At 44.7% G+C, this 22,743-nt stretch overlaps 1 protein-coding gene across 8 annotated transcripts in view; it reads left to right on the forward strand.

Annotated features, from left to right (window-relative positions):
* The window catches only part of SCN8A (sodium voltage-gated channel alpha subunit 8), an 828,048-nt gene that overhangs the window by 389,365 nt on the left and 415,940 nt on the right, over positions 1-22,743 (forward strand). For all 8 annotated transcript variants that reach the window (XM_085654551.1, XM_085654553.1, XM_085654556.1 and 5 more), the window contains exon 10: positions 12,527-12,733. In XM_085654551.1, the coding sequence (XP_085510677.1) occupies positions 12,527-12,733 (207 nt within the window). The remainder of the gene's footprint in view (positions 1-12,526; positions 12,734-22,743) is intronic.

The following is a 22,743-nucleotide window of genomic DNA, read 5'->3' on the forward strand; positions in this document are numbered from 1 at the left end:
TTCAGACGTTTTCTGCGAGGACTCTTCGCGACAGAGAGAGGATTCGTCTCCAAACTGTAGTTGAGAGAGTAACAGCTCGGTTGGAAAGTGGTCCTGAGGGTCAGGAGCTCATCAGAAACATTGACGTCAGCATCATTCTGCCTCTTCAACGTCGAAGAAACGGCAGATTCCAGACTGCTTGCCGTCGACGTCGTAACCGCCGTCGAAGAAGCGGCCTACACAGTCTCCGACGTCGAGACGGCATGAGTCTCCGTCGTTGAGAATGACGTCGAAGCGTACTACCTTGGGCTCGAGGTATGTTCAGGATGTGGGTCTATCGACGTCTAAGCACCCAACGACATCTAGGCACCCATTGACGTCGAGGCAGTCTCCGTCGCCTCACCAAAGGTCGACGTCGCGAAGCTTGCTGACGGCGAAGAGGTCTCGAGAGCAGTTGACGTCGATAGCATTGGAGTAGACGTCGAGGAGGCAAGAGCGCTCGCTGTCGAAGTCACCATGATGCCAAGGGCGGTCGACGAGGAGGAGGAGGCGAGAGCGCTCGCCGTCGAGATCACCACGACGTCATAGGCGATCGACGTCAAGATCCCCTTTGAAGAAGGCTGGGTTGCCGTTGAGGGCAGCGAGGTCCTTAGCTCCTTCCAGGCATCCCCCCAAGTCAGGGGAGAAGCACAGTTCGACGTCAAAGGAGTTGCCTACATCGACGTCGAGGCCATCGACGTCGAGGAACAAAGAGCCTGTTGTTGTCTCGGAGGAGGTTGGAGCTACATCTCGTTCACCCTCAAGATCTTCATCTTCTCCAGGACTACATATTGTCCAGGTTTCCTCGGAGGGCTCTCCGGTGGTTGGCGAAGAGCCTCGGCGTAGGAAGACTAAGGCTCTTAGTAGCCCGGGTACGGATTATTCCCGCACCTACTCACCTTCACGCCTGTCAAGATCTCCATCACTTTCTGAGGTTCCACAAAGAACACCACGAAGGTCGAGATCACCAACAGTGGTGTCTTCCAGAAGAAGAACAGATACACCTCATCATACACTAGTATAACCTTTCATCACTCACTGTAAAATACAGAGTGCCATATTTGAATCCATTGACACCCCAATATAAGTTTCTAAAAACCCACTCAGTGATTCCTAGATCTACACACACATCTAAACAATTAACTATAAATTCACTCAAACATGCTGACAAAGAACACTATCAAATATACTTAAACACCTATATCAACATTACACACCAGCACACATCATATTAACTTATGCAGTCATCCTACTCACTTATGCAAACAATGGATCATACTTACATTTAGTCAGCTACACACTAATACAAACACCACTTTTACTTATTCATGTAGATAGTAACTCGTACTTAGTGTGTTATAAAATCACTATTACAAGTATACAGTTATCCATACAGTCACTCATATAATCTGAGTGTTATGTATACTTATTTATATACAACAACTGTCACATACACTGCCTTTTATTTTTCTAGTATGTTGGACATGTACCATTGAGAGATATATTTGCTCATCACTACACCCATAAAGATATTCACTCACCCAAACAAGAGTTATAACATGCAGTCTTAACCTCATATACCTACTGAATAAACTATTCACACATCTTTGGGCAGTCACACACACCCCACCGAACCACACACGCACATTCACTCTCCCATACAAATACTCAGTTAACTAATCAATAACTAATATAGACTTTCACGTAGCTAGTAACCAACTGGTGCAGCAGTTTACACAACAACTGACAAAGTGATACAGATATTCACACAGTTTAGTCACTATCCAATATATTTAGTGAGGCACTATAAATTACTCAAGTAAACAGCCAATCACACTGCTACTAAATCCTCCATACAGATATTTATATATCCACTCATTCATCAATACAGATTGCTATATATAATACATATTTAAATAACGAACCAAACCACATTCACTGGATGATGTCATCAGTGATGTCATTTGAGATGTCCTCAGTGATGTCACTGACCATGTCATGAATGATGTAATATGTGACATCATCAGCAGTGGATTGCGGGTGCGCGAGTTATAGTTAGTAGAACTAACTATAACAGAGGAATTTCAATGGTTTTGTACGAGTGAAATGTCCAGCTAAATATAACACTATAACACCCCTGAAATAAATATATATATATATATATATATATATATATATATGTTCCACAGGTGAATGGGAGCACCCGTTGCCTCCAGAACGAAGGGCGCGTCGACGAAAGACCTCCCAAACAAGGTCACAATATTCAGCCAAACTTCTCCAAGAAAAGCAGTCGACGCCGTGTCTGTGCAAAAAATGAGTTTAATGTCAGCTGAAAATGCTAGACGCGTTTCGCCTGACCTGCAGGCTTGTTCACTAGCGAACAAGCCTGCAGGTCAGGCGAAACGCCAGTCCATGTTATTCAGTGGACCTCCTGAACACTTATAGTATCCCCTAATGGAAGGAGGCTACTATAGGGACATATAAGCTTGTACTTATATGTCCAAACCTTTAATATAATGCACCCTGCCTCTTGGGCGCAGGCAGCCTACCTTAGGGATGACTGGCATATATTCATCATCATCATCAATACTTTATTCATTTAAAATACATAACCATAAAAGTTACATATGTGCAAAAAAAACACCAAGGTTAAGACACAAGATAAAAACTCAGACTAAACAAAGGTGAGCAATATCTGATGCTTGCTGGTGCAGCACCAAACACGTTTATTACAAGATGATATGAGCAGAACCTTTGTAGAATAAGGTGATAGAATGAAAGTAGATTAACATTTATATCTGCCATATATCAACAATGGTGCTGTGACCATGGCAAGGGCAAAGTCGAGTTTGAGCAGTTTGCACTGCTCATGCAGTCTGCAATAGCAGGACTGCTGTCATCTTTTTACATGGATCACTCTTGGAGGCACAATTAGTACTTCAGGTACTGGTTACCATTTTGTCTCCCATGCCCTAGGTACCACTGGTACCACTTACCAGGGACTTATAAGGGGGTTAAAGTACTTGCCAATTGGGGTTGCCAATTCACATGCATCATATTTTAGGAGAGACCACTGGCAGCGAGGCCTGGTTTGCCAGCTCCAGTGTACTTTCAGAGTCAAAAACCATCAGCATTGGAGAACAAATGTGTGGTGATCTGCAAAAATGCCTGTTTCCTTAAACCTACCCAAACCAGAGGTGACAGGCGCTTCACTGCTGGTTGGGGAGGTCATCTGGGAAACCTCCATCTCTCTGGAGACTTGGCACCACATCAACTTGTTGGAGATTCAGGCTATTTGGTTTGGCGTTGAAAGCCGTCCTTCAAGCCATCAAAGAGGGAGGCTGGTTTAGGTCCTCATGGACAACACCACTGCCATGTGGCATTGCAACAAGCAGGACAGGGTGAGGTCTTGGGTCCTGTGCGGGTGATGTGTGCCTCTGGAACCTGCTGAGCTGTCAGGGCATTTTTCAGGCTGTGAACTACCAGGCTGGAACTTTGAAGTCCAGGGAAGATAAACTCAGCCTGCAATGCCTATAGGGTCACGAATTGCAGTTACACCCCAAGAAGGGACAGGGTGTATTCAGCAGTGGAGAGAACCCTGGCTCGATCTGTTCTCCACCACCGTGAATACGCAATGTCTACACTTTTGTGCACTGGACTTCCCAAGAAGCCTGTTCCTGGGAGACACATTCTGCAGAGAGTGGAGGTTGGCGCTCCTGTATAGCTTCCTGCATCTGCCATTTACTCTCCAGAGTTCTGAAGAAGATGATGAAAGACCTGGCCCAAGTTATCCTTGAGCTCTGTATAGTGCCAGTGGACCTAGGCTTCTGGATATGAGCATCAGTCCTCCGATCAGACTGCCAGTTCACGAGGATCTCCTGTCGCAGCAACAGGGCCGAGTCTTGCACCCAGGCTTACACAGTATACACGTCCATGCGTGACGGCAGATGATTGCATTCGACCTGGCTCCTGAAGTTGTACACATCATTTTGGCAGCCTGGCGCCCATCAACCAAATCTATTTTTTTGGACGATTGGGTAAGTTTGTGGCCTGTTGTAGTTCCAGCAACATGGACCCATTACAGACAAAATTATTGGATGTCTTGCTTTGTATGTTGTTTTAGCCTAGCAAGGCCTTGCACTGGGCACTGTTGACAGTTATTTCTTGGCCCTTTTCTCCTTTTTGAATTTACCAGACCAACCGCCCATGTTTAAGTCAGCTGTTGGGATACCATTTTATCAAAGGCTTAGTACACGTTTACTCCTAAACCTTTTTACCATGCCTCAGTTGGAGCATATTTGGTTCTAACATTCCTTATATGTACCTCATTTGAGCCAATGCACAACTGTCCTTTACATCTCCCTACTCTCGAAAGTCTCATTGAGATTACTTCAGCTAATCATGTGAACAACAGAAAGAGACTGAAGTCTAAGGGTCTTTCAGTCCAACAGTCCTACACCACCTTTTCTGCTTACATACTAGTGTGACGGACCAGAGCAATGTTCCTGCCGCAGGTTGGGAATCCTTTGGATGGTGTGACAAAGCTCACACAGCCACATGATGCCACCTGCTAGAGCACAAGAGCGACATTCTTTGCTCCACCTCACTGCTCAAAAGAGGAAGAGGGACTCTATCGTTTGGACCACAAAAGAGCTTTGAGCTTTTACATCAAATGTACCAAGGACCATTGGGTGGACGATAGCTCGGTGTGGGGTTCTCTGTAGCGAAGAAAAGCAAGCCAATGCAGACCACATCTTGATAGATTGTCCTTTGTATTAGGATTTGCCATGGCCTAAGTAGCAGCCACCATAGCCATGGTTGCTACCACTGTGTTGGCATGCGCAGTGCGTGTCTGGTTGCCGTCTATGTGGGCATTTGTGCACACATTTACTAAGCAGTGTTGCCTTGACAATCAAGTCTGTTGGGATGGTCATTTTGCTAGTTCAGTCCTACGGGAGTTTTTGGTCAGGCATTCCACATACCCACCACTTTGGGAGATATGTCTTTTGTATCTATTCACAAGACGAAGAATCTGCTGTAAGAAATATCCATCAGAAGACCAAGTTACTTACCTTGGATAATGCTCTTTCTGGTGAATACTGTATCTAACCGCAAGTTCCTCACCACCCTCTCGCCTCCCCATTCTGTGGAATCTTCTCTTTTTCCATTAAAAATGGTTCCAATCTAACCGTCTGCACACTGTCCCATCTGATCAGTTTTTGAGTTCCAGGTCTGAGGGAGTAGACTGATTCAAGAAATAAACGGACGTCAGCACGCAGAGATGGCATTCATGTGCACTTCTTAGGCGGGACAAAGCTGACACAGCCGCATGACACCAACTTCTGGCGCACGAGAGCAATGTGAAGAAAACAAATCTCCAGATCCAGCCTGGGTATTCACAAAGTGAGGAATCTGTGGTTAAAGTATCTATCAGTAAGTTGGGAATTGGAAAGTAACTTGTTCAAATCATACTACACTATGTATTGTAGCTGGCTAAATTTAGCTTACTGTTTTCCATACAAGTATACCACACTGCCATCACAGCAGATGAGAATTCTCTACTGGTTTCTTAACCATGCCTATGAATAAGGCTTTTTTAAGAAGTACTGAAAATGTATTTTCTCTGATAAGGAAAGCATCTGTTCCATGGAAGCTAATTATCATTTTATCGAAGCCGATGGACTCCCCTTTGAAGACTACGGACAAGATGACACCCAACATCTCTCTGGAAAGTAGCATTTCTGGTAGCTATAAAATTGGCCTATAGGGTAAGCAAAATACAGGTGTAATGCTCCACGAGCCATTCCGTCTCTTACATAGGGAGGTGTAGTTTTCAGCAGACACCTTCTTTCCTCCCTCGGTCCATCTCACACTTCAACAGACTATTTTCATTCCGATATTTTAAGATATTTTGTGTCTGTTGCAGAAAAATCTCTCCACACACTGGATATCAGAAAAGCTGTAAGGCTCAGTTTCTGCCTACTGAAAACTAAGGCTGTTAGGCAATCAAGCTAATTGTTTATTAAGTACAAACATATAAGTATTGGGATTGTGACCTTTAAACAATCTTTAGTACCTCTGAAAATCTATAGTACGATGTAAAATGTCCTCCATACAACATTGTTTTATAAAATGTAAAGGAACCCAGTAGTGTTACACCTGATAACTCTCCATGCTGGGAAAAACAAAGTTGTTCTTGTAAACCCCTCACCAGGTTTACCCCTTGGTGGCAATGTTCATCATGGGGGCCATCCCGGTCCGCTATGGATCGGGGCGTGCTTCGACCTACGAACTACGTGGGAGCACTTATTGGTCTTTATATGATGATAAAGAAGATGTTATAAGTGGGGGAGTGGAGGATAGTACTGTGCTATTGTGTAGTCTAAAAATACCTGGCTAGTAGGTATATCTATTTTATTCCTGCCTCTATTCGGTATGGTTAAAAACTAGGAGGAATTTTTGGAAATCGAGGTTATAATAAGAGAGTCTGGTATCACGAGCTTCTGAAAATGAGCATTCATCTTCCGATCAGGCTGCCCCTGTAGGAGGATCTTCTGGTGCAGCAGCAGGGCATGATCCTGCACCCAAGCCTGCCCACTCTCCGCCTTCTTGCGTGGAGATTGAGCTGCGGCATTTGACAGGTTTCGACCTTCCTACCGAAGTCTGATATATAATTTTGGCAGCCAGGTGTCCCTCCAACAAGACGATATACGCCTGCTGTTGGAAAAGATTTGTGGCATGCTGTGCAGAAAAAGTCATTGATTCCCTTTCTGCCCCCCTTTCTGAAATCTTACTTTTGATTCTTTACCTTGCCCAGCAGGGCTCTGCTCTGGGTACTTTTAAGGATTATCTTTCTGCCTTCTTGCGGCTGCCTGACCAACCCTCCTTGTTTAAATCCCCTATTGTACATAGGTTTTTGAAGGGTCTCTCCCACATGTTTCCCCCTTCTTCATTTATTATGTCTCAGTGGGACCTCAGTTTAGTTCTCACTTTTTTATGTGTGCTGCTTTCAAGCCTCTCCACAACTATCCCCTCAGACTTTTCATATTAAAAATAGCGTTCTTGGTGGCCATTACATCTGCCTGTAGAGTGAGTGAGCTTTCTGCATTTTCATCTAAGCCGCCTTAACTCTCAGTATATATATATATTCACACAAGTGCCTCCTTTCTGCCAAAAGTGGTCATGTAGGCCTGTCCATAAACCTTCCTACCTTCTATGCTCCTCCACATCCCTCTAAAGAAGAGGAGTGAGTCCACCGTCAGGACCCAAAAAGAGCATAGTCATTCTACCTGGACTGCACTTGAGAGTTCCGGGTAGACGACCGACTATAGGTGAGGTATGTTGGTTTGAAGAAAGGTTGGGCAGTGCAGAAGCAAACCATCTTTCGCTGGGTTGTGCTGTGCATCAAAATCTGCCATGCATTGCAACGCACTACCATTACAACAAAACTGTTACAACGCAAGTGGATTTACAACGCATGCCATTACAACGCAAGTCTTTACATCGACTTGCGCTAGATGGCGTGCTAACATTACAAATAGTGTAGTTTTCTATCCCAACACCTTCCCTACTGTTAAGTGGACTGGAGTTGGAATAGTAAATTACACTTTTCTAATGTTAGCACGCCATCTAGCGCAAGTCGATGTAAAGACTTGCGTTGTAATGGCATGCGTTGTAAATCCACTTGCGTTGTAACAGTTTCGTTGTAACAGCATGCGTTGTAACTTCATACATCCACCACTGGGGATGGTATTGCTTGAGCATTTATTCTAAGATAAGGAATCTGTAGCTAGAAGTCTCTTTGAGATGAACAACTTCGTGTCGTGGTCGCACTTGATGCACCACAAACAGACGAGATGCAGGCCCGTCACTGACATCGGTCAGTGACAGGCTCCTCAGGGCTTAAAACCTGTCTTTCTGTATGACATATCCTATGCACACCAAAAGGAAAATCTCATACTTTTGACAAAGCATAAAAAAAATCCAGCCAAAAATTGACTGAGGGGTAGTTCTTCTCAAGATCAGAGTACTGGCTGGCGCGGAAAGAAACGAACTGACATCAGCGCGCCTAGGTGGCACCTATATAGATGCCACGGACATCACTTCCGGTGCGGACGCCGACGATGCATGTGGAGCTGATCGACGCCACCTACCAGCGTGAAAGGGTGCGGCTCACAAAAAATCTTCTAGATCCAGTCTTCCAGATAGGGAGAGTCTAAGGTAAGGAATCTGCAGCTAGATATTGTCTCTACCAGATGAGGCGTTACCGAAGGTAAGTAACTTATTCTTATTTGCAGTGTAGTTAGTCCCAGATTTTAGAGGACTGTGTGCAAGGGAAAAATATCCTGTGGCACGGTTGTCTCCGGTGTGGGTGGAAAAGGGATTTTAGCAGGGTATATGTACTCTCCAAAGGTGTGGGGTAGGAGAGAATTATGAGTATTTATCAATCATGTTGCTTCAGCTGTAGGGCTGGGTGGAGGTTTTGGTAGAGTGGGCCCTCTGTTAGTCACTTGGAAAGCAACAGTTTTGGATATAGGTTTAGTGTGGAGATTATCTCCTTGTCTATATGGAGAGATAGTCATCATGTTGGGACAGAGGGGTCACTTCCGTAGTTGTTGATGATGGGACAAGTGGGATAACTTGAGCCCACAACAGAGAGACTTGACTATTGATTTTTTTAGAGCAAGGTCGGTGGCGTTGACAGCCGGTCTTCTGGGAGTCAAATCAATAAGGCAATTGCACCCTTCAGTGGAGTGAGTTAAGAGTTAGGAGATAGGTAGTTGTTGATAGAAAGGCGGAGGTAACCTGTTCTGGAAGCAGTCGTGGAGATGAGTAGCAGATAACAGGCTGTGTGATAGTTGTGTGCCCCTAAGACTAAACAAGGTTGCTAAATGGTGATCAAATGTGCTCAGGTTGGAATCTGAGGATTGGTTCATGATGTTACTGTTTTTGTAGATAAATATATTGTTAGACCTGTCAGCTTTAGGGTGGGTTCCCCCCAGTCCTTTTTTCATTTTCCCTCCATTTTTGCTAGAATAAGTTTTTGTTGGGCTTAAGACTCTGTGTATTTTACCATGGCTAACCAGTGTTAACGTGCTTGTGCTCACTCCCCTAAACATGGTGAAATTGACTTACACCTGAATGGCATATTTAATTTACTTATAAGTCCCTTGTAGGGTGTAATACCATATATCCAAGGCCTGTAAATTAAATGCTATCAGTGGGCGGAAAAGCACCTATTGTGCCAGTCACTTAAGTAGCCCCATAAAACATGTCCTAGGCCTGCTATTGATGCCTGAATGCAGTTTAAAACAGCCAACTTGACTTGGCAATATAAACCCCTTGCCAAGCCTTAAACCTTCCTTTAAATGCATATATGTCATGCTATGTTAGGCCCTAGGTAACCCATTGGACAGGGTGCATTGTAGTTAAAAAATTGGACATGTACTTTTAAGTGCTACATGCCCTTGTATTGAAACACTCCTAAATTCGTTTCCTCTACTGTAAGGCTTTCCATTCCCAAAGGATAGCATTGGGTTACCTTATTACTTTTAGTAAATACTAACTTTTGATTGGTAACAGATAAACATTTCATGTTTGGTATCTGACATTGTAATTAAAAATCCTCTTTAATGGTAAAAACTGATTTTAAATTACGATTTTGAAAATGCCACTTTTAGAAAGTTGGCATTCTCCAGCTCTCTGCCACTTGGTGCCTGCAACATAACTGGGTCTAGTTGTCAGTTAGACTTTGTGAATTCTTCCCAGACAGTCACACAATAGATGGATTAGGTGTGCCTCAATGGGCTATCTAGTGGCAGGATGAAGGGGGAGCTGGGCACAGACCCACTTGCTACTAAATAGGCTACTCTTGGCTTCACACAAAGGGCTTGGCACCAGCTTGTCAGCTAGTTTAGAGCCAGGGTAAGAGAGTCAGGAAATCCCAAGCACTTAATAGAGAAACATCTAGAAACTTCTCCTACTTCAAAGATGGCACCAGGTATAAAAATAAGACCCTCAGACCCACTCTTCTGTACTCCACAAGACTGCTTTGCTGCACTTGGAAGGACTACTTTGTTGCATGGAGTCTACTTTGACCCCTCAGAGGTCTGCCCTGCTGCTTGAGCCCTGCTTTTTCACCTGAAACCAGAACTACCCGAGGGACTCAAAGGGTTAGTTTGCTGGTCTCCTGTTCAGAGTTACAGGGCCCAAATAGACAAAATCATAAACATGGGAAATAGGAAATTTTTGTCAAAAAGCTGCCCTGAGACCAGATGGAAGACCAGGACCAACCTTCTTGTTGATCCTCCCGAGGTGCATTACCTGTTAGTCTGACTTTGCGGTGCCTCCCGCTATGTTCTTCTCTGCAGCATCAAATCCTGTTCAGGCGTCATTCGCCAAAGGGGTATCTGGTCTTCTGGAATGGTCACTGGCTACAGCCTCTTGCCTCATCCCGCTGGAGATTTTCCACTTCCAAAAATTGACATAGAAATCTTCACAGCAACTTCGTACAGCAGCTCCCTGATAGCGACGGTCCTTCCTTGGTAGTCTTGCCTCGCTGAACTTTACTTTCTCAGAACTTTTTATCCAAAATTTCTTCTAAATCCGAAAGTAAGCATCGACCGGGCCCAATCCACTTCTTGTATCTGACCCGCGCTCCATCACGGTCTGCCATATTGTTTTACTTTGACCTGGTCTCGTGCGACTAGATATCTGCGGTTGGTGCTTTGATTATTTAGGAGCTAGTTTTTACTAACAACTTTCAAAATTCATAGATCTGTTTCTACAGATTGGATTTTTATGATTTTGGAATCAAATAATATATTGAAATTGTCTCTTTATTTTTCACATTTTTCTTGTGTTGTTTTCATGTTATTCCTGTTTGAGTGTTGTACACATTGCTTTTAAGTAAAGCCTGACTGATTTTGTGCCGATCTACCCAGGGTTAAGCATAGGTTAATTTAGTAACTTTTTTTCGCTAGCTCCGTCAGGGATTGTGGCTGTTGCTTGACCAGGGCTGACACTCCAGCCAACTAACAACCCAAGTTTTCATAGAGCTCGGCACTTGCGCTGTGAAGCTGTTGGATGGGGCTATAGAGTATTTTAGACCATACGGGATTTTAGTGCTTCACCTGGATGAAGATCAAGAGAAGGTCAATAGATTAATTTGCATCTATTGCGAGGGGCATTATTCAATTTGGGATCATCCAGTATGTGTAGTTTTTTCCTGTTTCTCCTCAGGATGGCATTCCAACCATGCACCCATCCGTGAATTGCTCTATTGATTTGACTAAAGCGATCCTGTCATCACTTCTAGGTTATTAAGGTGATGTAGCATGCAGTCCGCTCATAGAAGTACATAGTTCCTGAGTTAGGTTGACCGAGCAGAATAAAAATGTGTTTTCCAGAGCATTGCCAAGAAAACCTGACCTTGTGACTTCTTGTAGCTCACTGCTTATTCTTGTTAGAACAGCCATATATCATGCTCACTGGGACATTGCAGGAGATGCTTGTGAACTGATTTCATCAAGTATTTTAGAAACCCAATGTGTGAATAGATTATAGCTATTTAACTGTACTGCAATGGCTGGACAAGCAGAAAGGAGCAAGGATCTGAGAAAATACACACGCAAAAGTAGGGGCAATGTACTGAGAGCATAGGCCTAAGTTACAAGATCAACCGTATGTGAATCTCAGAATTAATCATAGATGCTGAAGGTACTAGTGGTAAGAATGCTACTGACCGTGTGCATGGTATTGCCTTCTGCAAGTGCAATTTTCACTGTAACGCTTCGGGCCAGATTACGACATTACAGTGGAGCTTTGGCGCAGCGGTGCAAACCACCGCTCCGCCGAAGGTCGCCACCGCCTGCACTCCAGATTACTACTTTACAGTGGTCTGGCGGGCGGGCCTGGCGGTTCCCCCTACAGAGCCCTTTAAAAGGCAGATGTGCCTTTTAAAACGGCACCCCAATGGGAACACCTCACAATGTTCCTGCAATGCATGGACTCGAAAGTCCATGCCATGCAGGAACCTATGTGCATGCACACAGGGTGCACATGTTATGCCCCCCTGTGTGCATCAACATATGTCTGCGGCACAGGGGGCCTTATAGGGCCCCCTTTGTTTCCTCTCTGCTAGGCCTTTCATGGCGGTGGAACTGCGTAATATGCATGGCGGTCTCACCAACCACATTGCGGCCTCTTAACGCCGCTCCTACGCCAGTCCTAGTGCAGTCCAACAGACATAATCATTATCGGGTGGTTGGATCGCTGGTGCGGCCGTTGCTGGATCCACCACAACTGCCCCACCACGAGTCTGCAGTGCTCGGACCGCCAAACTCTTAATCTGGCCCTTAATGTTTGAATTATATTTTTTTATTACATTTGAGAAGTTCCACTTTGGTCCTTTCTGAAATGTTTCAACAAATTTAATCTTAATAGAGGACCGCTTTAAAAAACTACTAATTCAAGAGAGAGTCAAACAAAAATGCTTTGTTTCTTCCAGACCCTGCGAGCAGCTGGAAAAACCTACATGATCTTCTTTGTGCTGGTTATCTTTGTGGGCTCCTTCTACCTGGTGAACCTTATTCTGGCTGTGGTGGCTATGGCCTATGATGAGCAAAACCAGGCCACGCTGGAGGAAGCTGAGCAGAAGGAGGCAGAGTTCAAAGCTATGTTGGAACAGCTAAAGAAGCAGCAGGAGGAGGCGCAGGTGAATCATTTGCTAAATTTTTTAATTGACTCTAAAGGCGCAAATGCTTTATTCATGTGGAAATACCTTTTACTTAAATTGAGCTCTGACTACAGAAACAACAAAAGTCATTTCTCTGTAATTCATTTTTTCGAGCTTGTCATATTTTAAACAAATCACATAATATATGTTTTCCTTCATCCTTGATCTACAGCAATCCATCAGATAACAGTGAAAATACGGTTGTTCATCTGAGTGCTTTCTACCTTCTAGGCTTTGGTAACACTCATTGTGTGAGAAATGTGAGTGAGGCGTTAAAAATTAGGTTCAATCCGAATATAGCAGTTTCAGTCTGTGGCCGAAGAATAAACACAAGCAATTCAGCCACAAACGAAATAGAGGCTGCATCTCAAGAAAACGTGGAGTACCGAGCACAAGATGCTGCGCCCTTAAGTGAACACGAGAGATCTGCCATAACAATTTGCTAGTTGTGAAGTGGGCCAAAGAGCAAGTGCGGCCCAATAGGCTGTAGTATTTCGTTAGATTAAAAAGTTCATTTTGGACTTGATCTTTGTGGATATCTTGGAGCTCCAAAGCAGGTGCTAGCTTCACTTGACGGGAGCTTGTGAGTACAATATGGCTTTGTGGGAGCCGTCTGCTGATATTGTTAGTGAGAATGAAACATTTTCCAGCTATCATAACTGAAAGTTTCAATTCTATTAAGGACTCGGAGGCGAGGATTATGCTTTATCTTTCTCCACTTTTAATGTTAGCAGGCATTTTAACTTGAAAAACAAACTACATTTTCCATGAAACACTGGGAATGGTAGAAACCAAAACATCCAACAGTGCCACAATGCTGCAGGTCCAATCAGAGGCCAGCACTCTTCCACGTAGTCCTTCTCCTCTGTCACTAACTCCTCTTTCATAGCACGAGTCACGCCACAGCTCTGTTCCTAAGACTCTGATTTTCCATTGTCCATTCCTGAGAACAACAAGGTAATATTAATAATTTGAACTCTACCAAGTTCGTAAGACCATCAAGTTGTCATACATAATCTACCTGCCAAAAATACATTAGATAACCTACAATCCTTAAGCAGCAACAATATAACTTTCACATTAATGTAAAATTTCAATACCGTAGCCAATACAGTAGCCATACATGGATAATTGTGGAGCGGTGCACCACCAGGTAGCCTTTCCTGATAACAGAAGACTGACCAATTTCTTTATGTGAAGAATTCCTTTATTTCAATAACTTCAAAAATGTGGACTTCAGCCAACGCTTTTCGTTCTATGTCTATTGAACTTCATCAGGGTTGAAAAGTTACAATATAAGTACACAAATATACCGAAGTTGACACAACAAAAAGAAAAGTGATAAGACATAATCGTAAACAAAGACACTTACACATAGAACATTTAAACGCATTTGCGAAATGAGAGAAACAGCTCGCAACGTACAATCAATTTTAAGCGCCTCACTATAGTCGTAAACGAAAAATAAAATAGTAGAAAGAAGACAAGCAGATATCATTGTACTCCTCACTGAGAGGGATGTCTGGAAATACAATACATGCCAGGTGGGCCAGGATGGCGCCCATGCCATATGTTGTATGCTGTACACAACTTGACAAAAACTGAGAGTTCAAGGGCACTGGTGCGTGGGAAATTATTTTTTTAATAAAGATGTGTGATGTGCTTCTAGAATACCCCATGTGGAATATGTGTACAGTATAGAGAGACCGGGGCCTAATATAAGAAGACTGAATATAATCGTCAGTTGCAAGAGGCTGCGGTGCTGTATGTCTAAGTCTGTATGCATCAGGAGGTGTAATGGTCTAAATGGGTCCCTACCATGTCTGTGTGGCCAACACAAGTAGCAGTAGTGCCTGCTATCGTTGTCTGAGTAAGTATTTGCCAGGATATATATACGACAAAATGAGTACCATTAAAGTCTGTGTGACCAACCGCGGAAGCAACGAGTACTATTATAGAAATGAAAAAATAGATAAATATAATCAGTAATTACCAGATTTCTCAAATGAGTGGCGCAACACTGGATGCGGACGTATTAAATGAAATCTTGGGTGAGCATGGAAGTGATAGGCGATGCGTCCTGTCTCGGCCTCCCTGATAAGGGCCTGGTGCATGAACCTGTGCAAAACAAATGTTGCAGAATGCATGTGTGACATGAACACCTGCAGTAGTACAGCCTGGCAACAAAGAGGCAAATGCTGTGAGCAATGTGAGGACAGCGGGGAATATGCCTAGAGCATGTAAGACAGGAAACCGGCAGTGAGGCAGCCTTGCAACAAAGAGGCGAATGTTGAGAGTGATATGTGGTCAGCGGCGAATATGCCTAGGGCATGCACGTGAGGCAAAATCCAACCTGTAAAAGGGAATACTACTGTGGTGAAACACGGAGTGCCCAGGATATTGGTGAAACAGAAGACAAAGATGCGTGAATGAAAGTGAATGCGCGGATGTGGCGGAATCAAGGTGAAAGAGTACAGGTACAGTAGCCATACATGTAAGCTTTAAACCAGAAGCAGTGTTTCAAGTACAGTAAGTCATACCCTTACTTACTAGTCACGCGAAGGGTTTTCAGGATGCATAATCCACAGTGGGGATAATCATCTCCTCCGAATCCTTAATAGAATTTAAACTTTCCGTATGATACATAGGAAATGTTTAATTCTATGTCAGGATCGAGGCGAGGATTATGCTGGTTCAAAGATTACTTACCACTAGCCGAGCCATATCCATCTTTTCCTGCTTCCTGCATCACCCAACGCACCCAGCGGGCTATGGGTGAAGAGCACACTGCCTTATGCTGTATCCTGAGGGTGATTAGAAGCTGGCATTCCCCCAGGGGCCGAATCTCTTCTGACATTGACTCATTGGCTTTGAGACACTCCACTACACACAACTTAGGTAATTCTGTAAAAGCTGGGTATTCACAATGAACCTGGTATTAGACTTTGTACGTCTACTCACCTAAAAGGCGACCCCCTGATGGAGAGAAGGGTCTTCCCGTGATGTTAAGGGCTCAAACATCTGACACCCTCCTGTAAGACACCAAGCAGAGTAACATTGCAAGCTTCGCAGATATCACCTTCCTTGAAAGAAACCAATTAGTTTGCCATGACAGAAACCGGTTTAAAACTCTATTAACATCCCAAACGGCCAAGTACATTGATTCTGGAAGTAATGATAGCCTGATGCCCCATAAAAGCCTGCACACAAAAGGATGTTCCCCGATCGGGACCCCTTCTACCTGGACATGTCCCGTCGAGATGACTGAGCGAAAGGTATTGATGAAGCAATACACCAGACCCTTCTCAGCCTGGTCAGCCAAAAAATGTAAGACTGCTCAACATCGGTACCCGCGGGATTGAGCTTCCTTCGCATACACCAATAATATCACCTGTTCCAAGCCTATTTATAGAGTTTGATTGTGCCATCAGACCATGTCTTAGACAGGAGGTCCTCCGCTTGCGCCGAAAGGCCTGGGATCCAACCTCTTGCCCAGTAATTCTCCATGCCATGAGCTGAAGTGACCCTGCAAGGACCATCTGATGTGAATTCTGATCTGGATTGAGGAGGAGAGTCGGAAACAGGGTAGAGGGGAGTGGGATTGAAGAATCCCAAAAAGTTTCAAGAAGAACCGGAAATCAAACTTGAGCCCTCCAAATCTGGGTAATCAACACTACCTCTGCCCTTGACGTCTGATCTGGGCCGAAACTCTGGTGATCATCGTGAACAGGGGAAACGCAAAGCCCCTCTCTACGTGCCAGTCCTGTAGGAAGGCATCCGTGGCTGTCACCAGAGGATCCGGCCTCCAGCTGAAATATCTAGGAAGCTGATGGTCCAACCTGGAGCCACAAAGCTCCACAGCGAAAGGGCCCCATTTCTCTTGCAGTCGGGCAAATATACGAGGACGGCCGATTTATTGTCCATTTTCAAGAGGACATATGACTGCACGCTGTCTCGCGTCCAGCAGCGTACTACAAATGAGCCGTTGATATGTAAACTTTGCTCCTGAGGGGACCACGAGCCGTCAGAGGAAAATTCTCCTCAGCAAGTGCCCCAGCCTAACTTGCTGGCCTCGAACTTTATCATGAGGTCTGGGGCGCAGTCAAAAATTGCTCTGCCATTCCAGGCTTCCATATGGGAGAGCCACCAACGGATCTCCTTGCGGTGGTCCTCTGAAAGAGTTACCATTTGAGAGTACAATGCCCCTTTCCTCAGGTGAATCGCCTGGCTGGATGAGGACAGCAGACCCACCAAGCAGGCAATCTGTCTCAGAAACACCGTCTGCTTGACCAACATACGCTGCAGCTTGTGCTTGATTTTGGACACCTTGCTCGGAGGAAGACTCAAGACAGTCTCTGTGGAGTCTATGGCAAACCCCAAGAACACCGCTTTTCTGGGATGGGGTCAGGAGGGATTTCTTCTCCTTGATAATAAAGTCGAGGTTTTCCAGCAAGGAAATTGCCAACTGCAAGTGCGCTGACAACTGACGGGGATCCTGCCCCAACAGGAGCATATCGTCTAGGTAGACAATCAGGCGTATCCCTTGGGCCCTGAGATGTTCCACGACTGAACCTTCGTGAAGCACCACGGGGCAGAAGAGAGGCTGAAAAGAAGGGTTGTGAATTGAAACACCTGTTCTTGCCATATGAACTGGAGGATTTATAACCGCCCTTTGTCCCCCATCCAATTTGTGTACCAGAAAAAGGTTGCTTACAAAGCCCTGGGGATGTAGAGTAGTTGGGCAGATAGCTCCTTTTTCAATCAGTATGGTCACCTCTGCATCCACCAGGGTCACCTCGTACTATGAGTACTGTAGAGGGCTGGGCCTTGTACCCTGATAGGGACACCAGCAAAACTCTATGTGGAAGCCTCGAACTATTTGCAATACCCATGCATCGTTTGTAATGGAACGCCAATTGTGTGAAAAGGACGCCAAGCGACCCCCTACCGTCAACACTCACTGGTATTAGACAATGTTGTATACCTTGTAGCCTGTGCCTCTGGACTGCAGTCCGCGGGTTTGGTAGAACTTTCCAAAGCCAGCCTGATTCTGGTACTGCCCGCGTCTGAAGCCTTGATCTCTTTGGGCATTCTGGGAGTAGGCCCGGCCAACCGAGCGGCCCCTGCCTCGCCCGGCCCCACGGAAAACCCATGAGGAAAAAGCTTTCATAGTAGATGACTGGGCCTTGTCAAGAGAGGCGAAGGTACTAGCAAACTTCCCAAATTCCTTGATAAAAGTCTCCCGAAACAGGCCAACTTGTGCCACTGCGCCAGCCTCTGAATCCGCCAAGTCACCTAGCATTGGGTCCACCTTTATCAGAAAAGAGCACCTCCGCTCTGTGGATAGGGCGCAGTTTGCATTGCTCATAAAGTCCAGCCCTCGCTGCTCCCATCTGGAGAGAAGATGAGAGGAAATAAGTTGTCCAGAGGCTTAGGCATCCTCTGCCATATCCATTATCGTGGTGAGCAGGCCAAGAGAATCCAGGAGCCTATCCTGGCATGCCTGCCAGAATCTGTCAATGCCCTTTTTGGGATCTTTTATAAACTTGGCTAAGGAGGTAGCTATTCTAGGGCCCAACTCTGGGGTCAGTGCTAACTTGCCATCCAAGGAGGGGCGTGGGCATTTATCCTTCAGGCAATTTCGGGTGACCGCGGGTGTATGCGCTCCTTGGTGTCGAGCATATTGGACCCATCATCCTGCGGCACAGGCTCTAAGGCCGGAAGGGTAGGGGTCAAGCTCTTCGTCCGTGTCCCTGTGAGCATCATCATCTGGGGGCAGTGGTGTATTGGCCGATTCCCCAATAGCCTACCCAGATCTGGAGGCTGGTGGGGCCTGATTCAAGAATGCCTCCCGGATGCACTTGAAAGCTTTGTGATCCACCCCCTCCTCCTGGGGGTGTTTAGCTGGGGTGGGCTCCCCTACATTTGGCTTGGGGGGAGGAGTGTGTAGACTGGGCACCGGGGACCTGCGTCTGGCACCATTTAGCACACTCCTGCGCCATTTGCTTGGCTAAGCTCTGCTCCATGGGAACCATTGCCTCCTCAACAGCGTGTTATATGGTGTCATTACACCACTACACTACAGCATAGAACTCATCATCCCATGGGAGGGCATCTAGAGGATCTTCCTCATAAAATTCATCCCCCTCCCTCCATGAAAACGAGTGCTCACACCTTAGAGGGGTACTGAAAGCGGGTTCTCCGCTATAATCACAGTTGCCAACTATCTGGGCATAGGTCAGTTGACCCCTACACAGCGCAGAGCAAGCCCACCTTCAGCGCTATGAAAACTCTACAGTGTGGCAGGTGCTGAAATTAGGAGGCTTAGCGCTAGACTTTGCCGATATGGGGCTGGAAGCCAACAATTCAATAAAGAGCAGAGGCTCCCATTTGGGGGGGGAGTGGAATCATAGCCCTGGGGACACCACCCACCTGGCTACAATCAAAATTAATATTGTCAGGGTGTTGCAGCCCCTGGGAGCGTGTCCCCTACCAGGCTTCTGCGCCTGCAAACAGTGATACAGACCCCAGTGGGGTGTCAGTCAGCACTACAATACAGACCTTTCAGGCGTCAAGTAGACATTGCACCAGGCTATAAAGCCTATACAGACCCCAGGACCATGGCATCACTTTGCAGGGGCGAACAGAGGCTTAGGCAGACAGCACTATTTTGGGATTCCAGTCAGAGGAATTCCAAAATCGTGCTGAAAACCATAGATAAACGGCACTCCAACAGCGCCCCCTAGGAGTGGGAGGACATATATATATCAAGGCCATGGGATGGCCGAAACGCATCATGGCGGACTAGCTTGATGGCAATAAAGAATACTATGCACCAACTTGGGTCTACGCTCGTTTAATTCATGGAAGGAAACAACAAGCGAGAAAATACTATATATATATATATATATATATATATATATATATATACAAGTTCAAACCTTGTTTCGCGATATCCTCTGCCTCAGAATGGTGGCGGGCTGCCGGCAAGGACGCGACCCTTATTATTCCGTCAATCAATCCTTTACTCGAAAAAGATTGCGCCGAGCCCCAATTTAGTTGATAACAGCGGGCTTTATTCGATCAGGTTTGTGGCAAACAACACCCGACGCGTTTCGAAACCCTCCGGTTTCTTGGTCACGGGTCGATATGATGTTGACACTCGTCACATGATATAGTACACAATGTGTGAAAAAAATTATATAAACAAAGGACTACAATGCTGCCAGGTTCATATAGTTAGCATGAGCGCCATCTTTGAATGGTAAGAAGATACTGGATTTCAATGATTAGGTCACAGCATATTAACTTAAGATTCGACACATTCAAATGGACAATACATTGATATATCTATAATGAAATTACAAGTGTAAATTTATCGACTTGTCCAATGATTGCAGAACATAAATAATAAACGATTTCCTCATCGTAATTAAACCGGTCACGTCAGTTAACCCAAGTGGGTATGCTGTGATATGTAATTCATTTAACAGCCCCAGTGGGCAAACATTTCTCAATTGAAATTCAATCCTTTAGTTCATTTTTCAACAGATTGCTAATGCTGCATATTTCTCAACCTCTGGCAAAAGCTCCGTCTCCTATAAAGAATAATAAATGTGTATCAATAAAATAGTATCGTATATACAAAGAATTTTTTAAAAGACATTTTGAACATCATATCCCAGGAGGCAACGCGACATCATCATAATTCTATTTACATTCTATTTACATGACAGTTCATGAAATTCAGAAAAGGCCAAAAAGATTTTTGTCAACCAAGGTGGACTGACAGTTCCTCGTCTTTGTTAATGCCCACCGGATGTACCGTATCATATTTTATAATCAGTCTGGATTCTAACCTGCGCAAATCTTGGATTCTATTCCCTCCCCGTTCGGATAAAGGAATTCTATCTAGGGCACAATATCTCAATAGACTGATGTCTTTGTTGTGGCATTCCTTAAAATGCCGTGCAATTGGATACTGTTTATCCTCATTTGTTATTGCCCGCATATGTTCTAAGATGCGCAATTTCACCTGGTTGATAGTACTACCAATATAAACCCCTTTTGTAATCAAGCAAACACATCAGTCGAAACGCGTCGGGTGTTGTTTGCCACAAACCTGATCGAACAAAGCACGCTGTTATCAACTAAATTGGGGCTCGGCGCAATCTTTTTCGAGTAAAGGATTGATTGACGGAATATATATATATATATATATATTACCTACTGGCGGTCGCCAGTAGGTAGTTATAGTTAGGACCCCTTTTCCATAGGAAAACCTCAACATTCTATTTTGAATAACTTTGGCGCCGGTCGATGAATCCTCGCGAATTTCTCAAAATAGGTGGGGCGCTACGCTCCGCTCCTACCCTGAAAGTCTCGGGGGGATCCGTCAAGCGGGGGCTGAGATAAAAGGGGGGTCCCAAAACGCGTTTTCCCCATGCATTTTTCCATAGGACCTTTAGAACGAGCTACAGCCCGAACGGCTGAACAGAATTACTCGAAATTTGGCAGAGAGGTAGTCCCTAGGTCAAGGAAGTGCCTTTTGTAGGTTTGGTGTAAATCTGTTCAGTAGATTCTGAGAAAATAGCCTTTAAATCAATATATATATCTGAGCCCGCTTACGGTACGCTTACCGTACGCTTACCGTAAGCGTACGGTGGCGTGCGCGAGCGCGATTCTGATTGGCTCTTAGATCTTAGTAAACATTCGAATCGGCCGAAACCAGGAAGCGGCGGCCGCCATTTTGTGTATTTCACTCAGAAAAAAAAGAGTGAAAACAAGAAAAGGGGGCAATGAGGAGAGTTACAGACCCCCTTACATTTGTGAGGGGGTCAAAGAAGGACTGTAAAGTACAAAGAAAACATTTATTGATTTTAAAAAAAATCACGGGTTACGCGTACGGTAAGCTTACGGTAAGCGTACGGTAGAAAAAAAAAAAAAAAAAAAAAAAATGAAAATCAGATTTAAGTGTTTAGATATTAGGGGGCTCTAAAAAGAGCCGTTGTGTTTATGAAATGATTTTTTAGTGGTACCTACAAGTAAGTACCGATGCAGAGTCTAAGGTTCAAGAGGAAGACTCTGTTCCCTTCATCATTGAAGTGCACACCATCTCCTCTATAAATGTCTTGCATGTCATAACGCAAGTTGTTGTGGTAAATGGCACCCATACCATAGTCACGGAGGAAAGCAGAAACAGATTTGTTGACGTGCTTTCTTGCTTTGTCATCGCACCGTGTGCCCACCGTGCGTGCACGGCACTAACTGCGTAAAGTGGGCGCGCGGTGCGCGAAGCGCACCGCGTGCTCACTGTGCGTGCACGGTGCGCGAAGCGCACCGTGCGCGCACGGAACGAACTGCGTTAAGTGGGCGCGCACGCCACGAATGGCGTAAAGTAACTTAGCATTTAAAAAACCGTACAAATTCACTGAAAAAATCATAGGTTTCACACACGTTATAGTTAGGAATTAGCATTTAAAAAACCTTGCAAATTCACTGAAAAAACCATAGGTTTCACACATGTTATAGTTAGCGGAAATTTTACTGATAAAAAACCAATGAAATTCCCCCGTTATAGTTAGTGCAGGCAACTATAACTCACGCGACCGCAATCTTCTGCTGATGACATATGTGTCTTTATGAAAAAAAAATATTTGTAATATATGTATAGCTAAAAATGTATGGAAGAAGACATGGGCAAATAAGTGTCTAAATACAGTATTAGCATCAGCAGAGGATTGCGGTCGCGTGAGTTATAGTTGCCTGCACTAACTATAACGGGGGAATTTCATTGGTTTTTTATCAGTAAAATTTCCGCTAACTATAACATGTGTGAAACCTATGGTTTTTTCAGTGAATATATATATATATCTATAATCAAGGAATCCACCCAACCGTAAACAAGACCGAGGATTTGATTAAACATTAGGATCATGTTTCAAGACTTCATTGACCCAAAATGATGAATGTTATTAGAACAGTAATAT

This window comes from Triturus cristatus, chromosome 4_1 (genome assembly GCF_964204655.1).
Source record: "Triturus cristatus chromosome 4_1, aTriCri1.1, whole genome shotgun sequence".
NCBI lineage: Eukaryota > Metazoa > Chordata > Amphibia > Caudata > Salamandridae > Triturus > Triturus cristatus.